The 11886-nt window shown below is 39.7% G+C and overlaps 1 protein-coding gene across 1 annotated transcript in view; it reads left to right on the forward strand.

Annotated features, from left to right (window-relative positions):
• Nucleotides 1-11886, forward strand: part of LOC140239912 (glutaminase kidney isoform, mitochondrial-like) — an 83530-nt gene that overhangs the window by 35675 nt on the left and 35969 nt on the right. Inside the window, exons 7-10 of the mRNA XM_072319728.1 lie at nucleotides 1445-1688; nucleotides 3425-3483; nucleotides 4036-4127; nucleotides 11132-11249. Of these exons, the coding sequence (XP_072175829.1) occupies nucleotides 1445-1688; nucleotides 3425-3483; nucleotides 4036-4127; nucleotides 11132-11249 (513 nt within the window). The remainder of the gene's footprint in view (nucleotides 1-1444; nucleotides 1689-3424; nucleotides 3484-4035; nucleotides 4128-11131; nucleotides 11250-11886) is intronic.

Consider the following 11886-nt stretch of genomic DNA (forward strand, 5'->3'; position numbering starts at 1 on the left):
ATACTATTACTAAAGTTGATATCTATAGTGACGTCATAGTAGGCTGAAATCCTTGCGTAGGACTATTTGCGCGTCTACTTAGCGTATTTTTGTTTATATTTGTTATTGTTGGACGCTAAGTTTATTATACTTCTTCGACAAAAACGACCAGAAACGAAGAAAAAACCCGGAAAAACTCGCAAACACTCAAGTTACGCAACACATACCAGACATCCGCGGAATCAGCGTGATGAGTGCAATCCAGGCATATGAAAAAGTTTCTCTGGTGAGGCAAAAAGGCGCTGAAATCAGAGCATAAGATGGAGCTCCGCTCCGGCACGTCCGTCCTCCAGCACAACACAACACGCTGAGGATCTTTTCTAATAAAGCGAGACCTCCTTTTAACATTGATCTTTTCTAATGAAGCAATGTTAAAAGGAGGTCTCGCCCTTGTATGCTAGGGATGTTACTGTGTGACACACACAGTGCATCAGAAGACTTTATTATCATTAGTGGTAGTAAAAGTAGTACTGGTAGTAGTAGTAGAAGAAGAAGTAGTAGTATATTAATATAGAAGTAATAGTAGTAGTAAAAGTATTCTTCTTATTCTTCTTCTTCTTCTTCTTATTATTATTATTACCTCCGCCAAGGGAGGAGGTTATGTGTTCGTTACTGTTGGTTTGTTTGTTCGTTCGTTTGTTAGTTAGTTAGTTTGTCCGTGTGCAAAATAACTCAAAAAGTAGTGAGTGGATTGGGATGAAACTTGCAGGAAAGGTTGAGAATGACACAAGTAACAAACGATTAACTTTTGGTAGTGATCCGAGAATTTTGGGGGAATTTATGAAGGATTTTTGATAATTTGGCAGGTAGGGTCAATGAACTTGTGAGTTCAGGCTGCGCGTATTTGAGGTTTGCCTGCGCGCACTAAAGTGCATGCTCTAGTTTCTGCTGGGGTGAGGCGTGCCGTGCAGCCGAGGGTTTATGACGTAACAAAGGCTTCTATATTGGGAAATCAGGCGACTTTCAGCACACAATGCTATAAGTACGTAGGGGTCTATGGATGGAAATCACTGATATCTCTATGGAAGAACAAGATCAGTGGTGAAAATAATTTGCATGCTTGGTGGAGGTCTGCGCTCTCAGAGTGCTTCTCTAGTTATTATTATTATTATTAGTAGTAGTAGTAGTAGTAGTAGTAGCAGTAGTAGTAGTAGTAGTAGTAGTAGTAGCAGCAGCAGCAGCAGCAGCAGCAGCAGCAGCAGCAGCAGCAGCAGCAGCAGCAGCAGTAGTAGTAGTAGTTGTTGTTGTTGTTGCAGAAGTAGTAGTAGTAGTGGTGGTGGTGTTGATGGTGGTGATGGTGGTGGTAGTGGTGATGGTGGTAATGGTGGTGGTGGTGGTGTATGCATGCTGAGACAGGATGCATCATGGCTATGTTTGCCTGTTCCCATCTCATTCCCATACTCAGCTGGCAGACTACATACCCCAGCTTGCCCGCCAGGACCCCAATGCCTGGGGAGTGAGTGTCTGCACGGTGGACGGCCAACGGTGCTCCTTCGGCAACACCGATGTCCCCTTTTCTTTCCAGTCATGTAGCAAGGCACCCTGCTATGCCCTGGCCTCCACACTCATGGGTGCCGACTACGTGCACAGACACATTGGATTTGAACCCAGTGGGCAGCCTTTCAACGCTCTTTTCCTCAACAACAATAGTAAGTTTCTGATGCACTGTTTATTCTAGCAAAGTCAAGATCGAATATAGTCCATTGAAAATGTGAATACCCTTTTAAAGTACTCTTGGTAGTTTGAGCAGAAAAATTTGTCCTTTTTATTAAAGTTAGATTCTGTCCTAGAATTGCTATTCTGCTGTTCAAAACATGATAGAGACGTAGAGCTTTAATGTATTCATGCATATATCACACTGGAATGGGTTTATTTGTAGCTCCTAGTGATCATTCAACTAAATGTGTCACTACATTCAATTCATATAAATGATTTGAACGTAACTTGTATGTGGGAAGTAAGTAATGAAAGATATACTGTATAAGCTGTCTTATTTCCGTGAATTTTGCGAATCACTGTTGGTCCGCGAATTTAACAATGCACAAAAATGTGGCCATGAGGTAGGATTATAGTGCACTTACAATATCCATTTGTGAAAATAACATCTCGCAAAAATGTTTGTGACCTCCTCATTCACAAAAATATCTGTATGCAAAAATAACAGCTTGTACAGTAATAGAAGGTGCAGTTAATAGTGCAAGATGAAGGTGAAGAATAATTTTATTTACACTGCATCGGTATCAAACTGAAGAGGCATTTTGTCTTAAGTCATCGTAGTTCAATTCCTATTCTTTTGACTGTCAATAAATGATTGTTTTGATTGTGTCAAACATGCAAATGGGATCTATATACATTCAAAGGTTGTCTCTAAAATCACAGGTGAAGTCAATGATCAAAGGCTGTTGGTATTAATTTGGAACTTCCCCTTAAATGAAGCCTTTGAAAACATGTGATAAACTGTGACCCTTGGCCCCCTGTTTGAAGTGGTCACCTGCTATTTTACTGTATACGCTGTTATCTTCGTGTTCAGATATTTTCGCGAATAATGAGGTCATAGACATTTTCGCGAGATGTTCTTTTCGCCGACGCTTACTTTAATGCTCTATTAACACAGGGCATGGAGTCATTTTCATGTGTTGTTAAATTCACGATCCAACTGTGATTTGCGAAATTCTCGAAAATTAAACCCTTGCGAAAATAACAGCTTATACAGTACCCAGATCACTGGTGACAGTCATATTCATAGCCACAATGTGAGTTCATTCTTATACAATGTGCCAATGTTACCATGAACATCCAGATGATTAAGGGGAAAACCCTTCTTGCAGACTTTCCCAACTTCCAGAATATCTCTATCCTGAGTTATGAAGTTGACAACCTTGCTCTGAATAACGGCCATTAAACTTCAGATTTTTTTTTTTTTTAACTTTTGAACTTTAGAACTTTTCAGACCAATATTATCCTTGGTTTGGCAACAGAGATTAAACCAAAGATTGGTTTCTCATCTGTTTTCTTTCAGTGAATGGCATATTTATAGTGCCAAACATGAAGTGGAGCAAGTTAATATTATTACTGCATTAGAACACTACAGATGTGCTGAACCGAATTCTTGTTTAAACCATCTGACATAATCAAGTTTTGTTTTGTTTTGTTTTGTTTTGTTTTTTCAATGAGAGCTTCTCTGCAGTAAGAACTACCAACAGAATCATATTATTCAATAAGATGCCCAGTTTTCTCTTTTGAAGACTCTGTTGCGGGATGTCATTTCAATTTAGCACATCTTGACCTCGTGTTTATTGGAAAGGAGTAATTACAATGTATCTTTTATCGTTGAGTGTGCATTTTTCATAGAGATCTTCATTCTATTCTGTGTCTTCAATTACAGATAAGCCCCACAATCCTATGCTGAATTCTGGTGCCATTGTGACAGCCTCCTTGTTAAAGGTAACTGCAATGATCTTGAAGAAAATAAATCTCTTGTTGGAGATGTTGACATTAATATTTCCTCTGCCTGTTGTGTTTAGCTATTGGTACATGACACCAATAAGGCTGCCGGGGTACTCACAAACTATACTGTGAAACATGATATATTCGCAGCATGAACATGTCGCAAATTGGAGCCGACGGCCTTTCTCGCAGCATGAAATTTTCGTGACTTGCCACTGGCATCCAAAGCATATTGTGTAGGCAAGAACTTTAGCGTGCATTTTGATTTCGCGAATGTTGCTGCTCGCGAAATTTGCGAAATTAAAATGCCCATGAACATTCCTCATTTTACAGTACTATGCAATGTGTCATGATATTCAGGAACACATCTTGTAAATGAAATTCTTCTTTTTGTTGCATTGTTAGGATTTATTTAACCACTATTGAATATTGCATATTGATTTGATCTCTGACACTTTCAATCCCCAAATATAATGTTAAGGAAAAAAAATCTTTGTCAGTATCTGATGTTTCCTCACTATGTTTTTACCTGGTGTTCAATGGGCACAGCCTGAGATGAACCCAGCCGACAGATTTGACTTCATCATGTCCAAGTTCAAGGAAGCTGCGGCAGGAGAATATATCGGCTTCAGCAATGCCACGTAAGTATTCTATCATAGAGTGAAATCAGCCAAAGTTGAAAAATGAGTGAGGTTCAGGTTTACGTGAAAAGCCAAATACATTTTTTTTTTTTTAGGTAAGAAACAAAATCTTTGATTACAAAGAATCTTGTATTGCATACAGTCAAACCTGCCTTAGCGGCCACCTGTCTATAGCGACCACCTGTATTTAGCGGCCACTGAAAAATCCCCCGGAGAGAAAAGCCATGTTAAAGACCCTGTGTATACGGGCCACCTCTCTAACGTGGCCAGCGGCCACAAATTTTGTTTCTCGCGGTAGATTTTAACCTGTCTATAGCAGCCACAGACCCGATGGAACCGTAGCCGAGCCGGTAATTCAGAGTGTTTTTTCTGCTTTGTAGCCATGCCCGTCATTCATGAGCAACGTTCAGTGATCGCCACCGCTGCATTCATCACTCATTCAGTCGTAGAGTTAAGCTTTCTTCACGACTGTACACATGCTACTGTGCAACAACTTCATAAACACCTGCATTGTTACATGAAACGCACTTAGGCATACGTACACACAAACATGTACATGCAAGTACTTATAAATGTATACAACGATGATACATGTACATGTAGGCAATGCACACAGAATTGGATTACCTGTCTATAGTGGCCACCTTTCTATAATGGCCACTTTTTTTTGTCTCCCTTGGGTGGTCGCTATAGACAGGTTTGACTGTATCATCTGCATGGTGGATTTACAGAAATGATACAAAAAAAAAAAAAAAATCCTATGTACAATTGATATGGTAAGTGGATGAAGCAAATCCCATGTATGTGTGTGCATGTGTGTGCTTGTGACTAGTACATTCCATGCAAGTTCTATAATATACACACATTTACATATCCACTCTTCCCTAACACACTGCGTGTACCCCCCCACACACACACACACATCAGAGAATGCAGCACAACACACACACAAATGCGCGCACACACACACACACACACACAAAACCCCCAAAACGCACAAACAAATCTCTGTCACCACCACACACAGCCACGTATACATGGGCAGTGGTCGTCGGAAGAAAAAAAAAATGCAAGTCTATTTTGCGTAAAAACACATATCTTTCTTTGTTTCTTAAAGGGATAGTTTTATAGTCACTGTGGTTCCGAAATTGAAATTTTCTCCAAACCTCATTTTAATTGTATATTCTTATGATAAACTGCACAGATATGACATTTCAAACTATTTGGTACCTTAATTTTTTTTCCTTCTAGGCAATGTATAGGCTAAAGTTGTATACTGTAAAAGTGGAAATTTTCGCGCATTTCGCACAACCACAAACTAGCGTGAAAATAAAAGACTTGCCATACATTCCTGTGCGTGATGTCTTGATTCCGCGGAATTATAAACACTTGAAACTCTTCTGACCAGGCCAAGCGCGAAAATTAGTCACGCGAAAATATCCACTTTTACAGTAAATGAATTCTTAATTGAGTTCTATGATCGATTAAATAACAATCTTTTTTGAAGTATTTATGATAGATAATTGCTGTTAATTGGCATAATTGACAACATTATTTGACACAAAACTAATACTGAAATCTATTGAGAATTACAAAATGTTTGTAAACCGTGTAGATTTTCTTTACAACAGTTCATTTGAATTCCAGCATAAAACGCTGGCCGCGGTCTTTAAATTAATTGTTGTGTATTAATATTTCATCCATTTCTGAGTGGATTTTTCTCAAACAAAGATTTGAAACACATGCACAGAGACATCAACGTTAATGTTTAAAGAAACATATTGAGGCAATAATTTTTTTTTCTCATGTCTAATTTCACAATGAGTCCAAGTTATTCATACACTGAAGAGCAGTACAAAATGAAAATGAGTCAAAATCAAAGAAACAGTCCAATTGGATGTTTTTATCCAAAGATAGAAATTGTATATTAAAGTTATTCAATGTATAAATGTGTAAAATTATGTAAATTTCATATACTTTGTTCTTAAAGTCATCCCAGTGCCCCATTGGAAATCAACATTCGTTCCCTGCAGGGCTACTCTGATGGGTTTTGTAAAATCAAAAATAGATAAATAAGTACCAATTTGTTACTAAGTTGTTTTACGCAAACTTTAAAAAAATGTAAATTAAAGTAGACATGTTAATAAAAACAAACTTGAATGCACATAGTTAACAAATAATGCTATTAAATGATATTGCACAAAAATAAAAACAAACTTTAATACACATCATTAACAAATAATGCTATTAAATGATATTGCACAAAAAATAAAAACAAACTTGAAAACACTTCATTAACAAATAATGCTATTGATATTGCGCAAAAAATAAAAACAAACTTGAATACACATGAACAAATAATGCTATTAAATGATATTGCACAAAAAGTGAAAACAAACTTAAATACACATGAACAAATAATGCTATTAAATGATATTGCATAAAAATAAAAACAAACTTGAATACACATCGTTAACAAATAATGCTATTAAATGATATTGCACAAAAAATTAAAACAAACTTGAATACACATGAACAAATAATGCTATTAGGCCAAGTAAAAAAAGAAACCAGTTTCTCGTCCTTGCGCGCATCGATTTTGGCCGCCGCATCAATTTTTTTACTATTTACTATTTTCAAAATGGCGCTGAAAATACCAAGAAATTCATAATTCTCGTCCCAGCCCGCTCCCCGTCCGCATCGATTTTCATTTGCCGAATCGACTTTTTTGATATTTACTATTTTTTCGGCCGCCGAAAAAAGAAATTGAAAATAATATTCACCTACCAATGGTGATGTCTCATCTCTAATTACGCCTTGCGTCCTCTACTTAGCTGCATATACAGCTGTAGCTTCTGTAGTGCGTATGTAATAACGCATGCATTTCACACTGCTCCACAAAGCAGTCGAACTGTAGTTGGATGGACGGGCCACGGGCGGGCCTGGGCTGTGATGTACAGCGCACTCGGTACGTCGTGAACGCGATAGCGGCAACATTTTTGCGAACAATCGCTGATATTCCACGCGTATTTCGCGCATTGTTCGTATTTTTCCCCGTTTCTCATATTTTAGGCGGATGAAGTGTACTGTACAAATGCTTGTGAGGATTGTATGGAGTTTGTATACATTTTCCTGTCATTGTGACTATGTGCATGTGCGTGCAGTGTCGGAAGGTACGGTAATGCAGTGGCCGTGCCGCACCGTTTATTGGCAAAGTGTGCGTGTCTGTAGCTGTGTAGAGGCCCGTACACTCTGCTCTGTAACGTTGCATCTGACGGCGATGTATTGTTATATTTTGAAGATGAAATGAATGCGCTTTTCCAGCAAATGTATAATTATTAAATGGGTGTACCTACAAAATAAATAACTTTTCCACGGATTCTGGTTTGTCTCGTATTTCTGCGAGATACTTTTCTTTACGATGTAAATTCACGGACACGGCCGGGAGTCGTATCATCTGTAGTGTGGTATACTAATCATTCATCATCCAAATGATGAGTGATTATCAAATGTCTTTTTAGAACATGAAGAAACATCTTTAAATGTTTAATGCTATAATGCCATATCATTATCATTTTGACATCCATCTGCAATTGTACAAGCCAGTTTCCAGTTGAATGTGCTACAATTGTACGAAGAAATGCAGATACATACCAGCTGTGTGGACACAAAAAGTCACAAACACCAATGATAAATAAAGCAGTGTTTTGAATATCATGGAATTTATTTCAGTCGTACATTTGTTGAAAGACATGTTTTACACCTGTTTCAATTAATAGCGCAATACATCAGAATTGCAAGTACTCTGGTATCAGAAATGCCATTACAACAGTAAATACCAGTTTTAAGATGGTCATTTTCCTTTGACATCTTTAGTGGAAAGAAAAAGCAAATGTATTTCTGCATGCATGAAGTTTCATTTCAAGTATGGTACATATATATATTTGTTTGAAAATGCACAGAGTGCAGGCAAGACATACACTTGGGACCTGGTCTCTCATAACACAGCTACCAGAGTGATATTTCATTTCATAAATTGGATATAGAAAATAGTAAAACCCTCTCTCGTTACCTTTCTCAGAATTACCGGACGAGAAACACATATTACTTTCATTTTGACAATCCTCGAAAAAATAGTAAGATATCAAATAGTAAGGACCTCCCTCATCGCCTTGCTCAAAAAACCCGGACGAGAAACTACTTTATTTTTTTACTTGGCCTTAAATGATATTGCATAAAGATAAAAACAAACACGAATACACTTTGTTAACAAATAATGCTAATGCACATGCTTATTCCGTTAGATTTAATACAAGAGCTGATTGTATTCTGACTTGCTTAAAGCAATATAAGTTACAAACATAAAATGGAAATATAGTTTTTATCTATTTGACATGAACATATTCATGTCAATCTATTTAGATAAGTATTAAGTATAAATAAGAAGAACACAAGAAAAAGTTCGAATTTCACTCATTCATTTATTTGAGTCTGATACTGACGAACGAACATAAATTTGCACAGCCGAAATGAAACTTAACTTCATTGCACATCCTGTTTGCAATTCAGCTATTGCAGGGAATGGAAAGTTACGCAGTAATAAAAAAGACCAACCAAACCAAAAATATGTAGCATTAATCTAATGTCTTTCATGTGAACACTTATTTGACATTCCCTGCTGCTCGTCCCTCCATTTGTGCCCCTTCCAACTGAATGCACAATTGCGCTCTCCGATACATGTCGGCTACAGACGGAATGATGACGCCCCTGTGTACATCTCTCAGAGCCGCTGCCTCACATTCACGCAATACAGGCAGAGTCTGCGCGAATGGCGGTTGGTACATGACCGACTTCACAGACTCTCAGAGAAAGAAGTCAAGGGGCATTTAGGTCGGGGGAACGAGGGGGGGACTCGACTGCATGCCCCAGCACCACCACTCTACCTGGAAAAAGTTCTCGCAGTCTTTCCCGAGCAGCTAGCGTCTAGTGTGCCAGGCAACCGTCTTGGAACCACCAGATGTTGTGCAGTTCAACTCCAAGTCTGCCGCCTTCAGGGAGGACGTAGTCATTGATCATATCCACTCACATTCTCCCGTTCATGTTCCCTTGAAGAATTGCAGCCCAATCAAGTGTCCGTCACTTGTGAGTCTGCACCAACAGTGCAGTGTGTCATGCACGTCATTTCTGACATCAGCGCTAAAGTTGGCTGGCGGGTATGGGTACTCCACGTACTCCCGGACATTCTGGCTGTTGACCTGTCCATTCAGGGGAAAGTTGACCTTGTCACCAATGAGGAATCGCCTCTCGTCCTGAATAAAAGATTAAATACATGGACAAACAATTGTGTGATGTAAAAATGACTGATATTAGCAGAATTTACTTTGATTTTAATACTTAGATTGATATTCACAGAAAAGAGAATCAAAAACATCACCCTCAGAATGAGATGTACCACCAATTTCAAGTCAGCCCTATTGACACTTTGCCAGTTAAAGTTATGACACCATTAAACATTTTAACATTGACTCTTACGGGCAATGGCGTACAAGGAAGGGGGCTGTAACAATGTTGCGTAACATATACAAAACACTTGGACGAAGGGCGCCTGCAAAGAAGTATGACCAGACCCCCCCCCCCCCCCTCGTAGGGTTCACTTGGAAGAAATATTCGGGAGAGAGGTGACAAGTCTTCCCCGAAAACTGGGTCCCATACTCTCATAATACGTACGCTCATGTAACTAATACTGAATACCAGGACACATACAAGGAAAGATTAAGTGTCAAAAACATACCTGAGAAAACCACCTGCAGAGAGCAACCCGGCATTTTCATGGTGTCCTGCAACAAGACCGTGCCTCCTCTGGATCCTATAGGGATGAAATTGATGTCGTGGATGAGACGGGAAAACGATGATCTAGATATGCCCAGGTTGTTTGTTGTTTCTCCTCTTTCTCTGTGTGGGTCATCCTCAATGCTCTGCCGAAACTCGGCGATTCTGGCATCCGGACGGATGTTTCTCGAACATCCCGAGTTATCATGGCACAAACTGGTTACGTGCTCCTCGTATTTGCGATAGTTCTTTAGGATGGTGCTCTTGGAAGGCCAACAGGGCACAACTTTCATTGCTACAGTGCCGTGGCAGGCAAACACAGAGCCCATAACCCATCCAAAGGTTTTATTGATATCTAATATATGGTCAGCTTATAAGCGAAAACCAGTCGGCGACTGGTCACGGACTGGTCGCCGACACTAATAATCTAATCGTTAGTTGGTTAGTTGGTTATCAGTCACGGCCCGATTAAGAGGCCCGTCCTTAGGTTTTATAGATATCTAAAGCTTTGGTCACGCATAAACAAAAACCAGTCGCCAACTGGTCATCGACTACTATCAATCGAATCGTTAGTCGGTCGTCAGTCGCGGAAGGCGATTATGGGGGCGATAAGCCTCCGTAGGTTTTATTGATATCTAAAGCTTTGGTCACACAAAAAAAAACCAGTCGTTGACTTTGGTCACACATTAGCGAAAACCAGTTGCAGACTGGTCGTCGACTACTGATGATCTGATCGGTAGCTGGTTGTCAGTGGATGCAGGTTTATTGAAGTCGGCAGAGGTTGACATGCTCAGGTGACTGGTTGCTCGAGTGTTTTGTTCGGGTTATTCTTTTCGCAGATGTTGACATGTGTATGCGCATGTAACAATATACATGTATACATATGTGCTGTGTATTTTTATGTGTGTCCGTGTGTGTATGTACATCAATGTATGGGTGTGTGTAAGGGTGTCTGTGTTTGACTATGTGTGTTGCGTGATTTTTTAGATGTTTTTTGAAGAGGAGGCGGAAACGTTGAAGAGTGGGTGGTTGAGGAGAGTGTAAGGTAATAGATTCCACAGTTTGGGAACAGAATGCTGCATTCGCATACGTTTTGAAATAATGATGTCTTGTGTAGCAGCCCCTTTTTTATGACATACCCCTTGACATGTCTATTCTACTATATCTCACGATAGGTTCCTGTCAGAGAAGAAAAGTGGTGCCAGGAACTTTGCCCTTTCATACCTTCTGCAGGACTACAACTGTTACCCCTCAGGGGCTGACCCCCTGGATGTTCTAGACCTCTACTTCCAGGTAAGAAGGAAAAGTGTTTGGGGGATGGGAATGAAGAGAGGGAGAGAGTGAACGAGGGGCAAAAAAGAATGGCACTATGGATATGTTAGCGCGCTCTCCGGAAACGTACCAAACAGTGGCAGATCCAGAGGGGGGCGCAACCGGTGCACGTCCCCTCCCCCGTTATTTAAAAACAAAAGAAATAAACAGAAAAAAAGAAAATGAAACCTGGAAGTGGCACCAGAAATATGAGTTGCGCCCCCCCCCCCCCTTTACAGAATTCCTGGATCCGCCCCTGCCATACCCGTGCCAGAGGAATGCTTGAATGCTTCAAAAGTGTACCATACTGTACTGAACAGCGCCAAAAGTGGACCACTTCCCACTGTGCTATCATAAGCGTACCATACCATGCTATACCATTCCACAAAGTGATCAAATGCAAAGAGGCCCCAAAGTGTACCATACTGTACCATGCCACAGATTGCCTGAATGCGAAGAGGCCCAAAAGTGCACCACATTGTGCTGCAGCTTGTTTGAAAATATAATTGTTAGGGCAAGATCAATGGTCACATAACACTCTACCTCCCACAGTGCTGAACAGGATGGAATAAAAGTTGTATGCCTTATGATTGAAATTCTTTTACACCTTTGATCTCAA

This window comes from Diadema setosum, chromosome 16 (assembly GCF_964275005.1).
Source record: "Diadema setosum chromosome 16, eeDiaSeto1, whole genome shotgun sequence".
Lineage (NCBI taxonomy): Eukaryota > Metazoa > Echinodermata > Echinoidea > Diadematoida > Diadematidae > Diadema > Diadema setosum.